This window comes from Enhydra lutris, unplaced genomic scaffold (assembly GCF_002288905.1).
Source record: "Enhydra lutris kenyoni isolate GAN:26980312 unplaced genomic scaffold, ASM228890v2 scaffoldscaffold5, whole genome shotgun sequence".
Taxonomy (NCBI): domain Eukaryota; kingdom Metazoa; phylum Chordata; class Mammalia; order Carnivora; family Mustelidae; genus Enhydra; species Enhydra lutris.
The window spans coordinates 13,728,900-13,752,575 of NW_019154089.1; the positions used below are offsets into that span (position 1 = coordinate 13,728,900).

The 23,676-nt window shown below is 50.9% G+C and overlaps 2 protein-coding genes across 2 annotated transcripts in view; one reads left to right on the top strand and one right to left on the bottom strand.

Moving 5' to 3' along the window:
• Positions 1-4,602: 4,602 nt before the first annotated feature.
• LOC111141246 (hexokinase 3) lies at positions 4,603-21,004 on the top strand. Its single transcript, XM_022493679.1, has 19 exons — positions 4,603-4,692; positions 7,749-7,870; positions 10,900-11,062; positions 11,265-11,419; positions 11,506-11,625; positions 11,716-11,811; positions 12,691-12,790; positions 12,873-13,056; positions 13,514-13,669; positions 13,820-14,053; positions 14,417-14,712; positions 14,806-14,945; positions 15,025-15,144; positions 17,783-17,878; positions 18,066-18,165; positions 19,771-19,954; positions 20,046-20,201; positions 20,365-20,598; positions 20,685-21,004. Exons 1-19 carry the CDS (start codon positions 4,629-4,631, stop codon positions 20,827-20,829), a joined length of 2,865 nt encoding a protein of 954 aa, XP_022349387.1. The 5' UTR covers positions 4,603-4,628; the 3' UTR covers positions 20,830-21,004.
• Positions 21,005-21,689: 685 nt separating this feature from the next.
• LOC111141153 (unc-5 netrin receptor A) overlaps positions 21,690-23,676 on the bottom strand; it is a 60,281-nt gene continuing 58,294 nt past the window's right edge. Inside the window, exons 12-15 of the mRNA XM_022493514.1 lie at positions 23,496-23,645; positions 23,251-23,415; positions 22,398-22,576; positions 21,690-22,154 (exon numbers count right to left, since the gene is read on the bottom strand). Coding sequence (XP_022349222.1) covers positions 21,989-22,154; positions 22,398-22,576; positions 23,251-23,415; positions 23,496-23,645 — 660 coding nt within the window. The 3' untranslated portion in view covers positions 21,690-21,988. The remainder of the gene's footprint in view (positions 22,155-22,397; positions 22,577-23,250; positions 23,416-23,495; positions 23,646-23,676) is intronic.

The window sequence follows — 23,676 nt, forward strand, 5'->3', positions numbered from 1 at the left end:
GTATGTTTATCTCTTTGCCTGAAGAGAAGAAAAGGAAAAGGCTGATTCTAGAAAGTGCATTTTTTAGCTTACAATTGGGCAGTCTCTCTAGAACATGGCTTTGATAAAGGCTGTTTGTTTTATTCTCCGTGTGCCTGTGGTCCTGTGGGAGGGGCATTAGTGAGACAATGAAGAGACAAAAAGTCAGCGGAAAGAGTATCATGTCAGCCTGAGAATGAAATCCTGCTTCTGACATGGGTTAATCCCTCCGAGACTTAGTTTCCTTGTCCATAAAATGGGGAAATCATACAGGGTTCTAAGGAGTAAGCTAATGGGTATAAAGGCACAGTATCTGTCACATGAAGAAGATGATAAGTGGCAGCAGTTATGAATTTGATGCTAGTTTTGTATGTCATAAGTAGTGTTTGGGTGAGGGATAAAAAAGCCAGAAAGAGATGGGGAGCAGATGCAAGAGGAGACCGTTCTTAGAGGAGTGAGCCTTTGACTGCATTAGCTTCATCGACTACCAGCCTTCCACAAAAAGTTTGGGTCCCTTGGCATTTAGAGCTCACCTAGGACTCTTAGATTTGGGGTGGTTTTGTTGTGTTTTGTTTTTGCTTCTTCTGAAAGATGGGAAGCAGTTCTGCTGGTGTTGCCAACTCTTGAAGAGCTGGAAATCTCCATGAACTTCACAAGCTATTACTATAAATTGGGAAAGAGAAGAAGAGTTCTCTGTGTTAGGCATTGTGGTTGTGTAATTTCCTTTCATCCTTACAACAGCCTTCCAGCAGAGGCTGTGGCTTGTGCATTTCCCCTGGGTACTCACCATTCTATTACATACCCACAATGTCCTATTGCAAGAACTTGCAGCTCTCTGCCTTAGCACATCTCTAGACTTGTGTGTGGTGCAGGCAGGGAGTGCCAGGACTGAGGCCCCTGAGGCAGTCCTCAGCCAGTGAAAAATGGAAGTTGGGGGGTAAATATTTGAGCCTCCTTACCTCTTAGGTGGGTGCATTCTCCACCAGAATTCTGAGAGTTCCTCTGTGGGATTGAACCTCAGTAGCTCCCAGCAGCAACTTAGTTATATATGCACTATTGTTTTTTTTTTTCCTTCCTACCTCACTTCCAGCTCCCCTGTCAGTACTTTCTAGATCAGGGTTGGGACTAGGGTGAGGGGCCTTCAGTCTAGGGTACTTAAGGGCAGAGTGGGTACTTAACGTGAAGGTAAGAAGGCCTCTATGGTTTTTTTTTGTTTTGTTTTGTTTTGTTTTTTTTATTTGACAGAAATCAGAAGTAGGCAGAGAGGCAGGCAGAGAGAGGAGGAAGCAGTCTCCCCGCTGAGCAGAGAGTCCGATGCGGGGCTCGATCCCAGGACCCTGGGATCATGACCTGAGCCGAAGGCAGAGGCTTTAACCCACTGAGCCACCCAGGTGCCCCGGCCTCTATGTTTTATAGCTAGGCAATTCACATGCATCACCCTAATCCTAGCCCTGGCCGGATTGCTTCCCAGTTAAGGTATTGGCATGCAAATTAGGTCTGCCTCCAGGGAAACCCAAACTAAGACAAATCCTATGGAGAAATTAGTCTCTATGTTTTATGTTTTATGCTTGGAAAACTCTTGAGACCCAGAGATGTGAATAGAATTGCCTAAAATCATACAGCTGGTAAATGGGATGGGATTTGAACCTAGGTGTGCCTGACACTAGAGCTGATGCTCTGTGTACCTCACTACTCATTACCTCTTACCTCCCACTTGAGTCCCAAAACTCAGTGGAAACTGTAAGTTTGGACGGGCTCATTCTCTCTGCTCAAAGCACAGCAGCTTTGACCCTAAGTTGATTTAATAGATAGAAATTGGGCTGAAGGGAAGGCAGGTAGTAAGTGGATGGTAGTACCAGTGGGAAGATAGAAAAATGTACAAACCCAGAGTGGAAAGGTTCCTGAAGCCATATGCACCAGGAAGGCAGGAAGAGTTTATGTATTCTCAGTTACAAAAGCCCTGGACTATTGAAGTTGTGGTTCTTCAATTTAACAAAAATTAAACTGATACCTGTTACATGTCAGGTCTGGATCGTGGGTCCTTGAGCTCCAAAGATGAACAAGAAACATTCTCTGGGAGCCCATGGTATAATGGGGGAAGACAAACACGTTTATAAACAGATGTTTGTTTGTTTTTCTAAGTAGACTTTACACCCAGCACAGAGCCCAATGTAAGGCTTGAACTCACGACCCTGAGATAAGACCTGAACTGAGATCGAGTCAGATGCTCAACTGAGCCACCCAGGTGCCCCTAAACAGATAATTTTAATAGACTGTTGTCAATGCAATGATGTAAACTAATCCAAGACGCCGGGATCAATAGACCACACTCAGCCGGGGTCAGGGCCAAGAGGAACTCATCAGGGAAGGCTCCACAGCATTGGCAGTGACTGAAGTCTACTTTAAAGGGTAAGGAAAAACTAGGTGAAAAGGCTGGAAAGGACAAAGAGGGGGTGGCTATTCCAGATAAATAAGCATGAACAAAGACAGAGTAAGCAGCAGCTTGGTGGGTGTAGAAGATCTGCAAGGCATACCTGGGGTAAAAGGGTGTACAAGGAATGGTGGGGAACTTATTGAGGGCTTGTGTTAGCTGTGAGAAGCAAGCCTGTGAATAGCTCAGAGGAGGGAGAGCCTGGCTCCTAGCCCAACCATGGTTGCAACCCACCTTTCCCTGACCACCAGTTCCCATTCCTTAGTTCCTTCTGGACAGCTGGAGATTGGTACTAAGGGGCTAAGAAGGAGGCTTGTCAGGGTTTGTCCTTCTTGTTGGTCAGTGCCATCTGGCATCAGAAGTGAACTGTTGGCCACTACTATGCCTCTGTTACAGCCAGGGTTGTCACAGCTGCTCACAGAATTTAAGCCCAAGGCACTTCCACCCTCCATAGGCGCTGACACAGACCTTCCCTGACACTCTACCTAGGGACCCCTCTCCTGGGGAAATAGATACAGGACTTCCAGAAACATGGTTTAAAAAACCCTGGCATTACTTGTCAGGAACATATCCTTACTCTGGCCCAGAAGACTGTGGACTCTGACTGTCAGCATGAATCACATTCAGTTCCATATTCTTTCCCAACTAGACAAAGCTGAGAGAGACTAGAGCCCCAGGCTAGGCAGGATGTTATGTTATGGGTGTCCTCCCTACCCCCACCACCAATTTCTTGTCTTTCAGAGCCTGTATGTCTGATTGATACACAGTGAAATGTGCAGCAGGTTTGATAATCTGGCATGTTTCTAGGCCAGTCATGCCAAAACTAATACAAGAGCCACTGTCCCTGGTCTCCATCATGGTGTCATATGGAGGCCATGTTCTGTCTGTAGATAATGGTAGGGTTAACTGCTAATGAGGTAGCCCAAATTTTAAAATACCTGCTCACCAATTTCCCAGAAATGAAAATTAAAACAGTATGTCGTCTCCTATCATGGTGGGTATCTTAGTCTGTACAGACTTCTATAACAAAATACCACAGATTGAATAGTTTATAAACAAAGAAAATTTCTCACAGTTTGGATGTTGGAAGACTCAGATCAAGGTGCCAGCATGGTTGGGTGAGGGCCCTTTTCCAGGTTGCAGACTGCCAACTTCTTGTATCCTCTCATGCTGCAGAAGGGGCAAAGATGCTCTCTGGGGCCTCTTTTATGAGGACGCTGACCCCATTTGTTAAGGCTCTGCCCTTATGACCTAATCACTTTTCAAAGGCCCAATCTACTAAAGTCTTCACTTTGGGCATTAGATTTCAACAAATTTTTTTTTGGTGGTGGGGAGGGGGATATAAATATTCAGATCATAGCAGTGGTCATAGTGATGCCCCAAGGTTCTATGCATTCAAAAAGACTGTTTGGGGGAAAATCGGCTTTGTGGGGGCAAACAACTCTACTGTAGCCTGAGATTACCCTTCCCCTTCTGGTAGAGAAGACCCAGGGTATGAACCTACACCCCCTCTACCTTTCCCTGGCCTACCCTCTGAGGGCTAGACTCCACAGTCTGGCTGCTACCTCTCCCATCATATATCCTCACCTACATGTATCTTTATTTAGGTCTTTGGAGCTGAACCTCATACCATGAAGGTGCCTTGTGCTCCATGATTTTGCACAGGCTCTTCTCTCTCTGAAGGATTATCTCTGCCAGCATACTGCTAGTCTTTCTTCATGGCTCAGCTTCCTCAACTTGCCCTGCCCACTCTAGGGCAGAGTTAGTCTCTTCCTCTTATGTTCCACATTGCCTCTTGCTCGTTAGTACTTCAACATTTTGGAAGATTGTTTATTGTACTATATATTTCTCATGCTAGCCTCCTCCATCTTTCCAGGTGAGCCACCATCTTGAAACTCAGACTCTGAGTGTTTGTAAAGTGGGTGGGGCTCCCAGTATTACAGAGGGGATGTCCCAGGGTCCTTGACCTAGTTCAGGGGTCCAGCTTTGTACAGTTAATCTTGCTTAAGTTTGCACCATAGCCCTGCCTGCCCTGGGCTTCTCTTAGGGCAGACTCAGAAGGAAGTGCATCTTCCTGAATTAACTGATGTCTAGATAGTGGTGGCAAAGAAAGAGCGTGGGACATTATAACTCAGGTGACCCGTGAGTTTCATTTTTGGGTGCAAACCAGGTCAGTGGGATGCCTAACATTGCGAGAGAAGAGCTCAAGCCTGAAGAAAGTGAACAACTGCTGCTTCTCCCGGGTAAGACCCTCTTCTAATTCCTACTTACTTCAGGCCCATCCCCTCACCATCTCTCCAGCTTTGCCCATGCTAGCAGAGTAGAGGCTGGAACGACTAAGCCAGCTGGTCCTCAGTGATAGCTCTCATACTTGGCAGGGGTCCCTGGGATCCTTCTCAGAAGGAAGACTCACCTCATGTATCTGGTTCAGCTGAGTTAAGCTAAGAGGCCAACTGTTACTCAAACATGTGCAGACCCCAGCTGAGTTCTGAGAATCTAGTGATGTGGGAGACATGTCCCTCCCCACTGGGCTCAGCTGGAAGAGGCAGATATGAGTACATTTACTGGGAGTGTCAATACTGAGGTTTCTTGGAGGAAGCTTCACAGTCTCTGGCATGTAGAAGTACCAGATAATGTCCAATAGAAGAGTGAATGAATAAGAGTAAATGAATGAAAGAATGAGTGAGTGAGCTGGGCCTCAAAAGGAGAATGAAAGCTTACTCTGTGTGTAGTGGCTAGCCCTTTCCTAAGATTATAATTACCTCAGTTACCCTGTTTTATCCTTGAAACAAACCTGTAACATTCGGGAAGTTAACATTCCTATTTGACAGATTTGGAAATTAGGTATATGGGATTTTGAAGACATTTGCTGGAAACTGATTTCTTAGTTCTCTGAATAAGAACCCCATTCCCACATCCCCCACCCCCAAATTTTTCAAAGCTGTATTAGCACATACCTATGTCAAACCCTGTGCTGGGATGAAGATGCAGATGACTCAGACCAGTGGTTCCAGACTTGAGGAAAACTGTGAAGGCTGGACAGCAAGAGACAGGGCGAACTTGTAGTCAGTGTGGCTGGAGTGTAAGGGAGAGTAGCAAGAGAGGAAACTTGGGGCCTGCAAAGCTATGCTAAAGAGTTTCAGACTTTTTTTTTTCCCTGCAGCGGGAAATACCACAATGTGAAGGTTTACCTCCTATCTTAGGGGAGATAGAGCTGGGGAAAATAGAAAAATAGAAATACCTATTTTTGTGCAGTTATTCTGGTGATGTGTTGGGAGTTGGTGGGGCAGGGAGATGGACAGTATCAGTTAGGAGGTTTTTGGAATAATCAGATGGGAAGAAGGTCTAGGGCGGTGGCAGTGGGAACCAGGAAGAGGGGATATATGGGAGAGCACTTTCTGTTCTTAGCTCTTTCAGCCTCAGACCTGATTGCATAGAGGAGAGATGAGAGTCAGGGATGTAGACAGGCACCCGAATAGCTGTGTGAGTGAGCAACCTTGATGCCTCCAGCCAAGATGGAGGACAGGAAGAGTATCATGGGGAAAAAGTGAAGGAGAAAATGAATGTGTCTTTGACTATGGAGTTTGAGAAGCTTCTCCAGCATCTGGAGAAGGATGTCTAACAGACCATCAGAATTTGGGATTTGGCTCAGGACAGGGATTTGGGAGACCTGAAACAGAGGTTTTAATCAAAACCTGAAGATGATACAAAGGGCTGTGGAGAAGAGGGCTATGACCAGAAACGGGTGGGGTGGGACATTGTTAAGGGGCAGTGGAGAGAAAAAATAATGAAGATTATGAGGGACTCAGGAAGAAGGCCCAGGAAAGACTAGTTGTTGAAAGCCAAGAGACGAGAATTTTGCAGTGAAGAGATTGCTCATGGCTTTGCATGCCTGACAGAGGACAGTAGGAGGTGGGGACTGAGGAAAAGACTGGGACGGGACAATCAGCAGCTCAATTTGACCATGAGGAGGGCAAATTCATGGGCATGTTGGGAATGGAGGGAGGGCAAGGTTTGCAGGGATGGGAAGGTATTCTTCCCTGGAGTCTTGTTGCTACAGGAAGAGAGGTAGACTGATTCAGTGGACAAATCCCTTCTCCCAATCTTGGGGCCTTCACTGCATTTCCCTTTTCCTTTACTCCTGAAAGACACCTAAATCACTGAAGGCTCCCTTGGGAACTTCTTGGAATAGCAGTACCACCTCTAGCTTGAATTAACAAAACACCAGACATTTGTACAGTTCTTTACAGTATGCAAACCATTAACTCCTTTAATCCTCACAAGAACTGAATTTTTGTTCTGTTATAGAGGAGGAAATTGAGGCTCAATTCAGATTCAAGTAAATAAATCTGAAGGTACATTCTGCACAAGGTCCTTTTGCTTTCATTATTTCATTTGCCCCACAAAGCTCTTTGACATATATTGATCCCCATTTGGCAGATTAAGAAAATTGGGCTTCCCATTTGGAGACCTGGTGCTAGGTCTTCTGTGGAGAGTTGGGTCCTTAACTCTGAGCATAGGGCTCTTTCCATTCTGCATCACTGTACCTTCCAAAACCCACCCATGAGCTGATGTTTGTGTTGCACATTAAATTTCCCAAAGCATTTTTCAAGTCTTATTTAATTATTATAACAACCTTGTAAAAGTAGTTATTTCCTTCCAGATGAAAAAACTAAAATTCAAAGAAGTCATAAATGACCTGCCTGAAGTTATGCCACTAGTGGAACCCCTTTCTGAAGTACAGATCCATCCCTGTCCACTTCTTCCTTGAGAATGAAATTTGTACAACATAGCTTGGCATAAAAGGCCATCCATAGTCCAGCCTGCCTGCTTCTTCAGCAAGTCTTTGGCTCCTGTTACCTCACACTCTTTGTTCCAAACCTCTAGAACATCCCGAACTCCCAAGCACGGTAGCAGGTCCATCTCTGTTACTGCCTATGTCAAGGGTACTGTGATCGTTGGTAAGGCTGTAAGATCCCTCAGGACAAGCTTACATCTGCTTTATACTCCAGCATCTGAGACAGTAGGCAGCAGGAACTGGTAAATGTAAATGAATGACAGAATGAATAAATGGCATTGGGATTAGGAACCAGCCTTCCCAGTGCTCTGTTAATACATGTTCTTCTGGAAAATGGTGGCCTTCTGTTTGATTACTAAAGGATCATTGATGGTCAGAGGTTCTGAGCTCTGCCTAGAGCTTTCTTCCCGGTCCTCTTCTCAAGGACAAAAGTTAAGGGCCACAGCCTCTGAGGGCCTGTAGACTATGTGGTTCACCTGGGCTGTCCCTTTCCTCCTATAGGTGGCCACCCTCCATTGTGGAACCACATGGACTCCACTGGGCCAGTAGGGTTGCAGCAAAGGGAAGGAGCTCCTGGCTGCTCCCAGGAAGGCTTGCCCTGCCCCTCAGACAGCTCTGAGCTGGTAAGTTCAGCACTGGGTTTCTGATTCGTGCCTATTTAAGGCTATCAAGAGCAGGATCAGCCCATGGGGCCCTGAGTTCACAGCCATGCAGCCCTTTTTAGTTTATCAAACCTTCCAGATCTGATCTAGTAACTGTCTCCTTTGTGACTTCACACAACAGCAAGGTGGGGATTATCTTCTCATTTTACAGCTGAGAAAGAGGGGGCTTAGAGAGGTGAACTGATTTGAGTTTTAACTCATGACAAGAGCTTAAGCTGAGGTATTTCAGTTGCAAAGGTATTACTTTTGCCACTTTGTTGCACGGATGCTGCCCCTGCCCTGAATGGGTTGACATAGTCTAGCAAGGACCCTTTTGGGATTTTCTGGTAGAAGACTATATTCTTAAGACACTTCCTTCCCCTATTTCTCTAGTCTCCTGCATATCTCCCTCCCTTCAACATAGCCACTGCAATCAGGCACACAGAGATGATTTCAGAGCTGAACTCAACTTGGAGGTTATTCTTCAGCATAGCCCTATGCCTTGGGTTAGTTCAGATTGAGTTTCTCTTTTCTGTCATCTTGACCAAGATTTAGAAACCCTTGCATGTCACACCATTGAACAGGAAACACTTGTGTAAGTCATTTCATATCTCCTAGTCTGTTTCCTCATCAGTAAAAATGAAGAAAATAAAGTCTAATCCTTCCACCCCCTGGAGGATTAAGTGAACTAATGGAGATAAAGGACCCGTATAGAGGAGGCAGCCATGAAAGGATTCCTGAATTTTTCCCTGCAGTTTCTTTAGTTTTCCAGCTTGTTCTGACATCTGCTGGATGTGGCTTATTGCCCAAACTGGGGGGCATCACCCCTCACTGCATTTCATGTTCCCACTTCACCTTTGTCCGGTCTCTGCCCCAGACCCTGCTGTAAACATTTCCTTTGTATTCAACTCATGGCTGGGCCACAGAAGTGAGAAATGACATGGTCCCTGGCATTGGGAACACAGAGGCCTTCTGAGTATTATTATTTTCTCAGCCTTATTCCAGGGCCACACAGCCAGGAAAGTGGCAGGGCAAGGACTCAGATGTAATTTTCTCATCCCATGGGGTTTCTTCGCTGCAACCTTCATCAGCTTTGGGTTCTTTTCAGGTGAAATTGCTAGTTGTTTTTTTTTTTTTATTTAAAGATTGTATTTATTTTTTTATTTGTCAGAGAGAAAGCGAGCACACAAGCAGGGGGAGCAGCAGGCTGAGGGAGAAGCAGGCTCCCTGCTGAGCAAGGAGCCCAACACAGGACTTGATCCCAGGACCCTGGGATCATGACCTGAGCTGAAGGCAGTAGCTTAACCAACTGAGCCATCCAGGCATCCCTGAAATTGCTAGTTTTTATAAGGCTTCACATTTGTGTGGAAACACTGCAGTCAGATCTGGGTTCAAATCTCACTCTGTCCCTTAATAGCTGCTTGGATTATGCAGATGACTGTTCCTCTCTAAGCCTCAGTTTTCTCATTTGTAACATAACATAGAAATAACCCTTCCTAGTGTGCATGGCTGCTAGAAGCATCTCCTATAATGTAAACATCAAACTGAACATCTGGCACTCCAGTTAGGATCATTTGCCTCCTTAGGAATCTGTTTTCCATTCTCTTTCTAAAGCAGAGGTGGAACTGAGTCACGCCCATCTCCCTCACTGAACAGCCTCTCCTCCCTGGCTCCTCTGCCTCCTTATTCAGATGCCTGTGTGGTTACTTTACAGACAGGTCCAGTGTGGGGCAGTGAGTTGTAGGAATGGAATTTCTGTGGGACAGGGAGTGAGGACCTGGGAAAAACTAAGCCCAGGAAATAGAGCTTCAGTTCGGGACTCCAGGGAACCCAGGGAGGCTGCTGGCATCTCTTTGAAGGACAGGCCAGAAGGTCATCTAGGGGAGCTTTCACATAGAGGTGGAGTACTGGGGCTCCTCTTAGCTCCCCCACAGTGGGTTACTGGTGGAGAGGAACCTTGGGTATCCCATCTTCTGCTTTCTGCCTATCTACCCTCTCCCATCGCTCTGATTCACCCCTGGCCCAACTTTCCCCCAAATCCATCCCCTCACTCTGAAGAAAATCCCTTTATCCTCCTCCCCAGATCTTCAAATGGCTTGTCCCCTTCCTTCATTTAGTTCACTTCCTCAGAGAGAACTTTCCCGACCAATATCCAAAAACACCTTTTCCTCCTCTGGTCACTCTCAAACTTCTGTTGCTGCCTTTAAAAAAAAAAAAAAAAAAAATGTGACTGTTACTACCAGAATCATATTTCATGTTTATTTCCTTATTTTCTGCCTCTATGCTGGAATCTGAGCTTAATAAGAACAGAACTCACCAGGTTATGCAATTTGTAGTGCTTAGAATAGTGTTGGGCCCCTAATAGGTACTCAATCAATGCCTGTGGGAAGGATGGCTGATGGATGGGAGGACTGTCCTCCACAGTGTGGCCTCCAGGTTCTCCCAAGCTGAGCTTACTTAGGCTCCAGATTCAAGTGGATTGGGAGAGTGAAGCACGTGTACTTGAAATTCATCCCACATTTGTTCGTTTCTTTGCTCATTTGGTGAACGACAACTCACTGAGCAGCTTATCTCTGGGTACTGGGGAGCCAGAGTGAATTAATGGTATGACAGGAATGGCCCCACTAAACCCTGAATTCTAAGAAATGGAAGGGGTAGGGAACATCCCTATGTTGAGAAGGAATCACCAGAGAATGGAGCAGGAGGAAAAGGTAGGTGGGTCTCCCCTCCAGGAAGGAGCCTTCTGAGAATGCAGGAACTGAGTATGATGTGTAGGCAGCAAAAGAACCTAGGTGCATGAAGAGGGGAGAAGTGGGGCTGGGCAGGTGTTGGGGAGACCAGCAAGGCTCAGGGGTTAGGCAGGGCTCTAGTCAGCTCCTGGGAAAGCTAAGGAAGGTGCTGGTCTGGACTGGTAAGGGGAGGAGCAAGCTTGGCCCGGCAGTCCTGGTTGGAGTCAGAGAACTTGGCTAGGCAATGGGGCTCCTGACCAGATTTAGCCTGTTTTTCCCCAGGTGCTGGCGTGTCTACAGCAATTCAAGGTGACGGAGACACAGCTACGGCAGATCCAAGCCAGCCTCCTGTGCTCTATGGAGCACGCACTGGGGGGGCAGGCCAGCCCTGCCTCTTCTGTCCGGATGCTGCCCACATATGTGGGGTCCACCCCACATGGCACTGGTGGGTGGCATAGACCAAAATTGGTTTCCAGGCCTAGGGAGAGAATTCTGATCTGGGGGAGGGAGTTCCTTATCCCTTTCCCCATTAAGAATCCCAACTCTAAGCTCCCTTAATGAGACTTTGCAGTCCTTGAGGATGTTTCTGGGAGGCAGAGGGCTTAGTCTTGCCAGCTGCATGCCTTTCTGTGTCCTGTTTATCCCAGAGCAAGGAGATTTTGTGGTGCTGGAGCTGGGGGCCACAGGGGCCTCACTGCGTGTTCTGTGGGTGACCCTGGTGGGCAATGAGGGGCATAGGATGGAGCCCCGGAGTCAGGAGTTTGTGATCCCTCCAGAGGTGATGCTGGGTCCTGGTCAGCAGGTAAGAGCCCACTGCCTAGGCTCTGGGAACTGGCTGGGTGGCTGGGGCTCTGGTGGGCAGAGCTGAGACCCTAACTTGTCCCATAGCTCTTTGACTTTGCTGCCCGCTGTCTGTCTGAGTTCCTGGATGCAATCCCCATGGACAAAAAGGGTCTGCAGCTTGGGTTCAGCTTCTCCTTCCCTTGTCACCAGACTGGCCTGGACAGGGTGAGGCAGAGTGGGCATGGGGACAGTGGGTAGAGGGTTTGCAGCCCCATGAAGGCTATTGGAGGAGTGATCCAGGTTTTCTGCCCCCAGAGCACCCTTATTTCCTGGACCAAAGGTTTTAGGTGCAGCGGTGTGGAAGGCCATGATGTGGTCCAGTTGCTGCGAGATGCCATCAAGAGGCAGGGGGTGAGTAGGGCAGGGGCATTGGGAAGGCTGCCTGTGTGCCCAGCACACATAGACTGTGCCTGTGCTTCTGGGAGGGCCTGCTTTCCTTTTCTATTTATATCCTTTATCCAGTCTAACCCTGGGGTAATTGTTGCTACCATTCCCACCTCATACGTAAAGAGACTAGAGGCTAAGAAAGGACAAATAAATTTTCAGGACCATAGGGCAAAACAAAGATGAAATTACTTGATCCTGTATTCAAGGACCTCACAGGCTAGAGGGAAAGCATTCCAACAAAGGATTGTCCCTGTCAAGGAGGTAGTTCAGTGACTCTGGTAGCATGGGAAGGGCACACCAGGTCTCGGGCAGGGGCTTTGAGGAGTTTGCCAGATGCATAAGTTGGGGTTGGGGTGGAAGGTCTGTTTTTCAGAGAAAGGTATGTGCAAAAATTTGGATACCAAAGAAAGGTGGATCTGGATCCATCTGCACTAACTGTGATGCTAGTGGATGGAATTCAGGGCTAGGAGGGGCTTAGAGAGTCAGGTACCTACAGTGCAGTCTTCAAGGTGCCATGCTTGCTCACAATCATCTTGGTCCTGTGGGGAGCACTGGTGTTCTGGAGGTGATGACTGAGGTCGGGAGCCTTTGAGAGCCCCAGGGCCTGAGTAGAGGGTGGAAGAGACAAGGGGGAGTGTGGGATGGGAGGAAAATTCTCTATAGGGTGGGAGGACCTAGAGTATATGTGTGGGCATGAAACACATTGAGTTTCATGGACTCTGAGCACCTCTATCAAGGCCAGGGCCCCTCCATCAAAGCCAAGGCCCTAGCCTTGCCCATCCCTCAGGTTCCCTGCATTACCCACTTAAGTCAGCCATGACCTCTGCCCTCTCCATTGTCCAGGCCTACAGCATCGACGTGGTTGCCGTGGTGAATGACACAGTGGGCACCATGATGGGCTGCGAGCCAGGGTTTGGGCCCTGTGAGGTCGGGCTTGTTGTAGGTGAGCCATGGGCCATTTGTGATGATGGGTGTGGGGGTACAGCTACCTGATGGGCAGGTCCTGATGGATTCATCCCTGCCAGACACTGGCACCAATGCATGTTACATGGAGGAGGCAAGGCATGTGGCAGTGCTGGATGAGGACCGGGGCCGCGTCTGCGTCAGCGTTGAGTGGGGCTCCTTCAGTGATGATGGGGTCCTGGGACCAGTGCTGACCACCTTTGACCATGCCTTGGACCAAGAGTCCCTGAATCCTGGTGCCCAGAGGTGGCCTGACCTTCTGTTCTAGGGCCTATCACTCTTCTGCTCCCTTCTTCGCTGCTGTCCCTGAACTCAGGCCCTTGGGCTCCTCCCTATTGCTTGCTCATAGGGTTTCCAGGTTGCATTTTAGGGGGCCCTGGCTATGCTCCAAGAAGGAAGGGCTCAAGATTCTAGAACCCAGAATTTTCAACCCATAGCCCTCCCTTATTCCTGACCAGTGTTGGGGATGGGGGTAGCAAAGTGTTCCCTGTCCTCCAGAAGCCCCTCTGAACCTAATCTAAGCCTGAGGGGGCAGCGGGGTCTGGATAAACACCCACCTATTTCCTGGGAAACCATTGCTTCTGGAACCTCCAGTCTGGGAGACCCCAAAGAAAATGATCCTTCTTTTGGGACCCTTGGAGGTGGGACCAAGTGGGCTAAGGGCTTAAGGAAAGCTCTGTCCAGCCACCCTTCCTACCTGTAGGTTTGAGAAGATGATTGGGGGCTTGTACCTGGGTGAGCTGGTGAGGCTTGTATTGGCTCACCTGGCCCAGCAAGGGGTCCTCTTTGATGGCTGCACCTCCTCCGCCCTGCTGACCCACGGCAGCATCCTCCTGGAGCATGTGGCTGAGATGGAGGAGTAAGTAAGAAAAGCCAGTGGGCTTAGACAAGGGGCTTCTTGGCTTGGGAGAGGGGAGGATGCTCTGTCTCCCAGGTAGCCATGGGGCTGAGGGAGGGCAGGGAGCTTTGGCTACCTGAGTCCCAAAGCAGTACCCTGTGTCCCTCCAAGCCCCTTGGCTGGGGCAGCCCGTGTGCATGCCATCCTGCAGGACTTGGGCCTGAGTGTGGGGGCCTCGGACGCCGAGCTCGTGCAGTATGTGTGTGCAACCGTGTTGACTCGGGCTGCCCGGCTCTGTGCCGCCGCCCTGGCTGCTGTTCTCTCCCGCCTCCGGCACAGCCGGGAGCTGCAGATGCTTCAGATTGCTGTGGCTACCGGAGGCCGAGTGTTTGAGCGACACCCAAGGTACTGGAAATACACACTTCCTGTGTGAGCAGGTAGCAAGAATGTGTTTTCCATAAAGACCCAGAGGGCACTCTAGTTCCATGTGTGCAAGGCAGTGGGTATGAGTGGCACCCAAGCAGGGTAAGGTCAGATGGGGACTAAGGGACGCCAGAAGTCAGAAGAGAGGAAAGATGCTTCTCTTTGGGTATGCAAGGGAGGGGGACTCTGAGGGCACTGGGAGCACCGAAGATACTGGGCATAAGGTTGGTGTACAGTTGGACTTAGAACTGAAGAGATTTGAAGTGATGGGGCCCAGGGCTTCAGCAAGCCCTGGAGTTCAGGGTCAGGTGTCAAGCCAGGCATGCCTGCTTTGTGTCTGTGTAGTTTCCTCAGCATCCTGCAGGAGACCGTGAAGCTCCTGGCCCCAGAATGTGATGTCTCCTTCATTCCCTCTGTGGATGGGGGTGGCCGGGGTGTGGCAATGGTGACTGCTGTGGCTGCCCGCCTGGCTGCTCACCGGCGCCTGCTGGAAGAGACCCTGGCACCTTTCCGGTTGAACCATGAGCAGCTGGCAGTGGTGCAGGCACAGATGCGGGAGGCCATGGTCAAGGGTCTCCGAGGGGAGGCCTCATCCCTCCGCATGCTGCCCACTTATGTCCGGGCCACACCTGATGGCACTGGTGAGGATCTGGCATGAGTGTGGGGCTGGGATATGGGTTCATGGAGGTCACAGAACGTGCTTTGTCCTGACACTGGGGATCTCTGTTCCACAGAACGTGGGGACTTCCTGGCCCTGGACCTGGGGGGCACCAACTTTCGGGTCCTCTTGGTGTGTGTGACAGCAGGAGGTGTGAAGATCACCAGCCAGGTCTATTCCATCCCAGAGTATGTGGCCCAGGGCTCTGGACAGCAGGTACCCAGAGCTTGGACCTAATGTCAGGGGTGGGGAAGGACCCAGGCTGGGCCACCCCCTGACTTGCCTTGCACCTCAGCTCTTCGACCATATCGTGGACTGCATTGTGGACTTCCAGCAGAAGCAGGGCCTGAGTGGGCAGAGCCTCCCACTGGGTTTCACCTTCTCCTTCCCATGCAGGCAGCTTGGCCTCGACCAGGTGAGGGAGGGAGGGCCAGGAGAAACTATCCCCAAGGGCTTTACACACTCATACCCTTCATGGAATGGGCAGGAGGCTGGGGAGAGGGCTTCAAGTATCCTGGGCGGGGGTGGGGGTGGGCAGAAGCACTGCTGGGCTGAGCCAGCCCCTAGCCTTGGTTTCACTGGACATGGTGTGTGCAGGTGAAGGGGGTGTGGTAAATTCACCTGGAATCCAGGACTGTAAAGAGGCCCAGGATGGAAAAGATTATGGATACCCCTGGGGGCCGCCAATGGGCAGGAAAATGGAGCCAGGTTAGGTCTGGGCACTTGGGAGCAGTGTAGGCCCTGATCAGGGCTGATGAAGGAACACATTGACTGTCTACTCCACAGGCCTGGTGTACTAATCTAGGAGACCTGCAGTGAACAACATTAGTTCCTGTTTCATGAAAGGGCTTATGGTTGCCTGGTTTCTTTGCCCTATCTCCCCTTCCTGAACTTACTCTCTCATGCCTGGCTTGGTATTGGGTGCCTGACTGGAATGGTAGAGCAGCACACACAGATCTAGACACAGCACCAACTAAGCATACACCTCTACATGTCCTTCAAGAAGAATGCTGGACTTCTCAGTGCACATACCAGAGGGCTGTCATGGAGACAGCTCCTCCCGTACTCTGGTCCAAGCTCCCAAGAGTCTTCTCCTCAACACCCCTAACTTCTGCCAAAAAGCTGCCTTCAGTGAGGAGGAGCTTGCTGCCCCTAAAATCATCCACTATGTTCTTCCTGAAAAGCTCTGCCTTCTTTACTCCACCCAGCCTTTATGCAGTTTTCGGCTCTGCTCCAGGTCTGACCTCTCTCAGACACAAGCTTCTGCACTTGGCTTTCTTTTACACAGTGGCCCTTTGGAATCAAGCATTCAGCAGTGTCTCTCTGCTGGTCTGCCCCACTCTAGACTAAGCATGCTGGCACCATTTGCTTATTCCTTGTAAGATGTGAGAAGCAGGTGGGACTCAGTATGCAAAATCATGTGCGCAAGAAGAAAACAGGGTCCTATTCATTATCTAGAACTGAACTTAATTTCTGTGTTGAGCCCATATTCTTTTGGGGGGATGGCTTAATGATAATCAATCTGGGGACCTCTTTCCCCAGGTAGGGGCCCCTTTCAGCTGCACAGTACCCTTTGCTGTGTATGCACAGACACTCAGGGAGGTCGGGAAATGCCTAGGCCCCAGCTGTGAGGACTCTGACACTTCCTCTCTTGATTCTTAACACCTCCCTTGACAACTCATCTTCCCTCCATGGGGAAGGAGGACAGAGACCTCCTCTGCTGTCAGATCACTCAGATCTCTTCTGTCTCCTTCCTACCCATAGGGGTATGGCCCAGGTAGAGGTATAGAATGCTTGTCTCAGGAAACTCCAAAACCTGGCTCTGAGGTCGCCCCAGCTCCCCTTCTCCAGACCGGGGTCTGTCTTTCATCTGAGAGCAGGGAAGTATTGGTGCTACTTACGATCTGGGTTCCCCCACAGTAGCCTTCCTTTTTAATTGCCCTCTCACTCTCTGGCTTCTAGTTACTGTGTTTCACACGAGCATTCAGCACTCTGGCTGTGATCGCATAGGGCAGGGGATAAAAGGAAATGTTGTTAGAGGAAGAGTCAGTTCGTATCTCTAAAATCTTCTGCCCTAAAGATTTTCCTTTTTTTTTTCTTTTAAAGATTTATTTTAGAGAGAGTGCAGGGCAGAGGGCCAGAGGGACAGGGAGAGAATCTCAAGCAAACTGTGTGCTGAGCATGGAGCCCAGATGCAAGGCTCTATCCCAGGACCCTGAGATCATGACCTGAGCCAAAATCAAGAGTTGGACACTCAACTGACTGAGCCATCAAGGTGCCCCCCAAAGATTTTCATATCTGCTTTGCACGCTCTTACTTTGGGCAGAGCTATCATTTTTTAACAGCAGGAGAATAATTCCCCCTGCCTGCTCTCTCAGAGGAAGCACACTTAGAAAAGGATAGTCCTAGATTGTCAAGCCCATCAATAAGTTCATAATTTAAGGCAAGTTTCTCACAATAAAGGCTTATCTGTCTTCTCTCCTCCCATCCTGCCTAGGTGTTCTGGGTTCTAGCTTTTGCTTTTGTCTTTCACTCATATCTGGAATACACAAGTGAATTTCTTTTTTTTTTTTTTTTTGACACTGCTCTGTCCCTAATTCCTCAGTTTCCTTTCTCTCAAATGACTCTTGCTAGTTCTTTCTAAAAGAGCAGAATAGTCTGTCATTTGGACCTCTGAGCCTCCTCTGTCCTCCCCCTTCCCGTACATAGCACTCATTTTATCAGCTCTGTTCATTCCTAACCCAATTATGAAGGGCCATTCCTTCTGGGCAGCCGTCTTAAAATGTCCAGACTCTTAGACCATCTGAGCATTCTGGCACTAATAATAGAAGACACAGGTCGGATGGTTATTAATAGGTTTCTTACACAGGAAGTCTCCTGGGGAGTTAGGAGGGGGCAGAGGGTAAGGCCCTCAGCCATGTGGCAGAGTGGGCATGGAATCCTGCTTGGTGAGAGAGGATAGCATATGCTTCTGAGGAGATTCAGGCTTTGGGGAAGGAGAGTGAGATTCCAAGGGGCCTTTACCTTCTGGCCCCATCTTTGTCCCACCCCAGGGCATCCTCCTAAACTGGACAAAGGGTTTCAATGCATCCGACTGTGAGGGCCAAGACGTTGTCTGTCTGCTGCGGGAAGCCATCAGGCGAAGACAGGTGAGGAGTCTGCCTCCAGGGGTGCTTTGAGGCTGTGGCAGGACTTGAAGGGAGCAAAGGGTCTCCTGCTTCCTGACCTGGGGGGGGGTGGAGTGGGTGGCTCTCTGTAGTAGAGACCTCTGGGTCCAGAGCTGGTTGCCATGACAACCACGTTGCCCAGCAACTAGCAGCATCCTTTTGTGTGCAGGCAGTGGAGCTGAATGTGGTTGCCATTGTCAATGACACGGTGGGGACCATGATGTCCTGTGGCTATGAGGATCCCCGTTGTGAGGTCGGCCTCATCGTTGGTGAGGAGGGCCTTGTTCTTTTGTGCTCCTACTGCCTGATGTTAATTCATTGCCTTCTGTTGATTCCTCAGGTTGGAAGTTCCTCTGGCCTTGGGGATGTGGCGTGATTCCCACCTGACTCAGCTAGGCCCGGCAACACTCATATGGGCCGTGTGTCTGAACTTTGCTCAGCTTAGCTATACTATTCATAGTCATTTAAGCTTTCTGAGCCTCAGTTTGCCTTTCTGTTAAATGAATATGAGCTTTGGAGTCATACAGATTTGGGTAGAAATACTAGCTCTGCCACTTCCTTCTGTGTGACCTTGGGCAAATCACCAAAGCCTCCATTTCCTTCTAAGACAGAGATAATAGCAATGCCTATCTCAAGAACTGTGAGAGTGAGAGGAGAGGGAACAAAGTGTGGCACAGTTCCTGGCCCATGATACATGCTCAGTGCTTGGAACTGGGTAGAGGCTGGAGTGGAGGACAAAGAGTGAGCTGTGTGGCTGTCCTTCAGGTAGTCCAAGATCCTAAGTCTTTATTAAACATTCCTCCTCTGGCCAGATAGAGGCTGGATGAAGGGACAGGAAGACTATACATAAAGATGGGGGTAATACCTATCTTCTCAAAACCCACCATTTAGTGGGGATCAAGCCCAGGACAGCATGTGGCAGTCAGAGCTGAATCTGACTCTGCACAATGGGATGACAAGGTTAAGATCAGAACGGGAGTGGTCCTAACATGAGTGGGACTTGAAGAGTGTCTAGGTGGGGGAGGACGGCTCTCATAGCTCTTTAGGCATCAGAATCCTAGGTCAGGAGGTATACGGCAGACTCCTTTTGAAACTGGGAACTTCTTGAACATAGAGCCCAGAGTGGGGAGGTGCTCAGGAGAGGTATGCCTAGGTTGCTTTATGAATAAACTAGTCAGAGGAAATCCAGGTGGGGCTGATAAGGAGACCACTTGCCTAGAGCTGACTATGTGTTGGGGAGAGAAAGGGTATATCTTAACCCAGGATGTGCCTTCTACCTAGAATTCCTTTCCTTTCTGTGTTCCTGGCTTCAAAGTCAAATCCAAACACCATTTCCTCTCTGTAGCTTTCTCTGACCCTCTAGGCGGGAAGACTCAGCTATGCTCAAGGCTCCCATCATGCTCTTCTTTGCACTTCTATTTGGGTACATACAGGCAATATCATGTTAGCTGCTTATTGCCCATGGCCTGGCCACCATGGGGCTCCTCATATCTAATTCCTGTCTATGTCCCCAGAACCTGCTAGTTTGACTAAAGATCTGGAAAGCTAGTCCAGGGAGCTTGGGCCTCTCAACTGCCGATAGTGGGGGAGCTCTCACACATCTCCCAGGGGTGCTCTGGCATAGCATGGAAGATACACTGATGGTGATGCTGGTAGGGAAAGCAGAGGAGGTCCACAGGGGTTGATGCTGCCAGGGTCTGCAGAAGGAGTGTCAGGAAAGAAGGCAGACCAGGACATTAAGACAAGTTGTTGGTGTGAGGAAATGGAGAGATCAGAAATGAGCCTAAATTTTGCCATCTCAGTTTGGGAAGGGCACAGAGGGAGGGGTCTTATCTGTTGGTAAATGACTTCCACCCTGTCTGGCCTCTCTGCAGGAACTGGCACCAATGCCTGCTACATGGAGGAGCTTCGGAATGTGGCAGCTGTGGCTGGGGACTCAGGCCATATGTGCATCAATATGGAGTGGGGTGCCTTTGGGGATGACGGCTCTCTGGACTTGCTTAGAACCTGCTTTGATGCAAATGTGGACCAGGCATCCATCAACCCTGGCAAGCAGAGGTATGGGTGGGGCTGGGCAGGGGCAGCTGGTGGTGGCTGGCACTGGTTATGGAAGCAGGTAGGGTCTCCTGACCTTTGTGCTTTCATGCAGCTTTGAGAAGATGATCAGTGGCATGTACCTGGGGGAGATCGTCCGCCACATTCTCTTGCATTTGACCAGCCTTGGAGTTCTCTTCCGGGGCCAGCAGACCCAGCGCCTTCAGACCAGGGATATCTTCAAGACCAAGTTTCTCTCTGAGATTGAAAGGTGCCTAAGGCCTGTATTGCCTCCTTCCACCTCCCAAGAGAATCTATCTACCCACTTTGGGTAAAATGCTGGTTAGTGGGAGGTCCATTCTGGAGAACTCATGAGGTGGGAAAGCTAATGTAGGACCCTGGCTCTCTGTGTTCTATTCCTTCCTGTCCTCCAGTGACAGCCTGGCTCTAAGGCAGGTCCGAGCCATCCTGGAGGATCTGGGGCTGCCCTTGACCTCAGATGATGCCCTGATGGTCCTGGAGGTGTGCCAGGCTGTGTCCCAGCGGGCTGCTCAGCTCTGTGGGGCGGGTGTGGCTGCTGTAGTGGAGAAGATCCGCGAGAACCGGGGCCTAGAAGAGCTGACTGTGTCCGTAGGGGTGGATGGAACCCTCTACAAGCTGCATCCCCAGTGAGTCTGGGTGCTGGGATGGGCAGGGAGGAATGGCCTGGGGGGATCTGGCTGGCCTGGGCTCACCTCAGTCCCCCTCCCCACAGCTTTTCCAGCCTGGTGGCAGCCACAGTGAGAAAGCTGGCCCCTCGCTGTGTGGTCACCTTCCTGCAGTCAGAAGATGGGTCCGGCAAAGGTGCAGCCCTGGTCACTGCAGTTGCCTGCCGCCTTGCCCAGACGGCCTGTGTTTGAAGAAGTCTCTGGGAACTACCCTCGCTGGACCAGGGCCCAGGTCCCACCTGTCCCCAGGCATGCAGGACTCCCAAAGAGCCCAAGTGTGGCCCTTCTGTGTCCACTAGCCTTGACCTCTGGCTTTCCCAGAGAGAAGTAGCACTCGGGTTAGCAATATATATATATAATTTATTTACATTCATGTCCGCTAAAATCCCTACGCGCCCCGGCGGCCGGGCAAGGCTGTGTACATAAGGCCAAGTGTAAGTGCACGAAAGCACTTAAGACAGAGTCAGGGCACGAGCTTCACACAACAGGCCCCACATGGGGGAACCGGCCAGCCCCAGGAACGGGCACACCACGGCACGCACACTTGCCATTGTCCAGCCCGGGACTCCCATTGCATATTCACATGCCCTGTTGGGCAGGGCTCCTCCAGGCTGGGGGCAGGGGGAGGATCAGGGAGGAGCCATTGTGTGTCCCTGGGTGGGTGGGAGAAGGGCAGCATGTGAGAGGCAGATGTGGACTGACACTGGGTGTGAGAGACGTGAGTGGCCTCTGGGTGTACAGCATGAGATGTGTGTGTGTGTGGTGGGTTGGCAGGGAGTATGTGAGATGAGCACACGAGACATGCATGGACACATGCCCGCGTGGTGGTCGTACGCCTGAATCCAGGGGCCGCCCCTTGTCCAGCTGTGGCCCTCAGTCTCAGAGGCTTGGAGCCAGGCCCCTCAGATGTGTCCCTACCTGGCAGGCACAGAAATGTTTGCATAAGGTCCAGCTCAGGCAGGAGTTCTGGGGGCCATGTCCCGAGCCCAGCGTGTGCGTGTATGCCCGTGTGTATGCGGCCTCCTGGCCAGGGGCAGGAGGAGAGGTAGCATCACACGCACATACACACACACAGGGGGCCTGGCTTGGGCTCTAGTCACTGTCCACCCGGAGCCCCAGAAGCTGGGGCAGGGTCAGAGCAGGTGGCAGTGCCAGTCTGGCCAGGCAGGCCTTGGAGGGGTGGAAGTGTGGGCAGGGTCTGAAGGGCCAGTGTTAAGGGACAGTGTCTGCCAGGAGGGGGCCTGTCCACACAGCTCCCCCTGAGTAGGGGAAAGGGCCCCATCTGGCTTCTGCCCGTCCCTGGTGGGTGCCAAAGCTGGTGAGAGTATAGGCGTTGTAGGCCTGGCTGGCCTCAGCACTCCGCCTCTGACACCGTGAAGAGGCCAGCATCTGGCTGGCCCAGTCCGGCTACTGCTGCAGCCAGCTGGCTGAGGTTGCCATTGGGGAAGTGCCGCGCCTCCCACAGGTTGAGGATCATGGCTGTGGGGCTGGGCTTGGAGGCAAAGAAGCTGAGATGGCTGTGGAAGGGAGGGGACAGGAGCCAGTCAGCAGCCCTGCCTCACCCCAGGCTGTACCCTTCTGCCTCTCAGCCCACCCAAGGGCAGGACCTCCCCTTGGCCAAGTGCACTGGATACCCTGGCTGCTGGTGGTCGGGGTGCAAGCCCGCCCCACTGAGCTTCTTACCCACCCCACCCATCCTCTCCCACCAGGAAGGACTGCAGGGGGCCTTTGCAGCCCCTCCCTGCCCATCTCCCACCCACCTGTCCAGGTGGAGTTTCTGGGCCAGAGTCCGCCAGTCAGCACCCCGGCTACAGGGCGGATCGAGGCTGGTAATGATCTTCTGCCGAATGAGGAAGGGGATCTTGAAGGCACTGGGACCCACTAGGGCTGGGACCCCCCCTTCACTCTCCAGAGCCAGCAGCTCAGCAAATCTTGTGTCCTGGAAGTGGGGGAGGGGTGGAGGTGCCTGTTAGAACTTTCATGGCCCAGGCCCACTGCCACCACCTGCTGGGGGAGCACCCAAACCACCACAGCATGGGGGTAGCATGGGTACTATTTCCTGGGCACCCCTGGTATGCCAGAGCTCTGTTCACTCGAGTTTAGAAGGTCTCAAGGCTCAGAGCTATGGTGACCTACCCAAAGTCTCACAGCCAGTGAGCAGAGGAGCTATCAAGCCTCATTCCTCTCCACTCTCCCCATCACCCCCCCCAAGTCACCCCTACTGATTACTCAGAACTCACTGTGTTCATCTCACTATCTTCGTCCTCCCCACTCAGTTCCCACAGCCAGAAGCCCCCTTTCCCTCACTCACTGTCTCTTACTCATCCTTCAAGGCATTATACAAAGTTCCTCCTCCTGGAAACCCCAAGGCCCCCAGGCTCTGTCTCTCCCTCCTGCTGCTCCCACATCCTCTTCAATTTCCACCCCCAAGTCAGATTGCGATCGCATCTGTCTGCATCTGTCTGTCTGCATCTGCACCTCTCTCCCTGGAGACTTGGGGGAAGCTGCTAAGCAGTTTCTAGGAGGAGGTGGGCTTGGTGGCAGGATAGGCCCAGTGTGTGTGTGTGTTGGGGGAGGCACATTTCTGCAGTGCTGATGCCCCCTTCTGCCCACCTTGGTGATGTTGAAGTCGATATTGAAGCTCTGCCCATCGCCTTCCACCTGCCATACCCACACCTTGCAGGCCAGGTCACTGGTGCTGGGGCTGACGCGCTCCAAGGTGAAGGTGCAGTGCAGGTACTGCTGGGTGCCGTTCCAGATATGATAAAAGGGGATCTCCTGAGGGGGCGGGCAGAGAAGCTGAGTCAGGTGTGCCCAGCCTTGGGTGTGCCCACTCTAGGCACCCTGAGCGGCCTCACCTGGTAGCTGACGAGGAGCTTGCTCTTCCACAGGGAGCTGGGCACATCGTGGATGGACAAGCGCAGGTTGTGGTAACTGTCCTTGAAGTGCAGGACTCGAGGCTCCTGGATCAGCTGTCCCCCCAGCTGCTTCTCCAGCTGTACCACCTCCTGTAGCACACCCCAGGTGGTCAGCTGAGTC

Bases quoted from the DNA above. Each gene is read 5' to 3' on its own strand.
- LOC111141246 (XM_022493679.1), top strand. From the start codon at position 4,629: ATGCCTAACATTGCGAGAGAAGAGCTCAAGCCTGAAGAAAGTGAACAA. The intron at 4,693-7,748 runs GTAAGACCCTCT...TTCCTCCTATAG, and splicing joins ACAACTGCTGCTTCTCCCGG to GTGGCCACCCTCCATTGTGG. The intron at 15,145-17,782 runs GTGAGGGAGGGA...GTCCCACCCCAG, and splicing joins GGCAGCTTGGCCTCGACCAG to GGCATCCTCCTAAACTGGAC.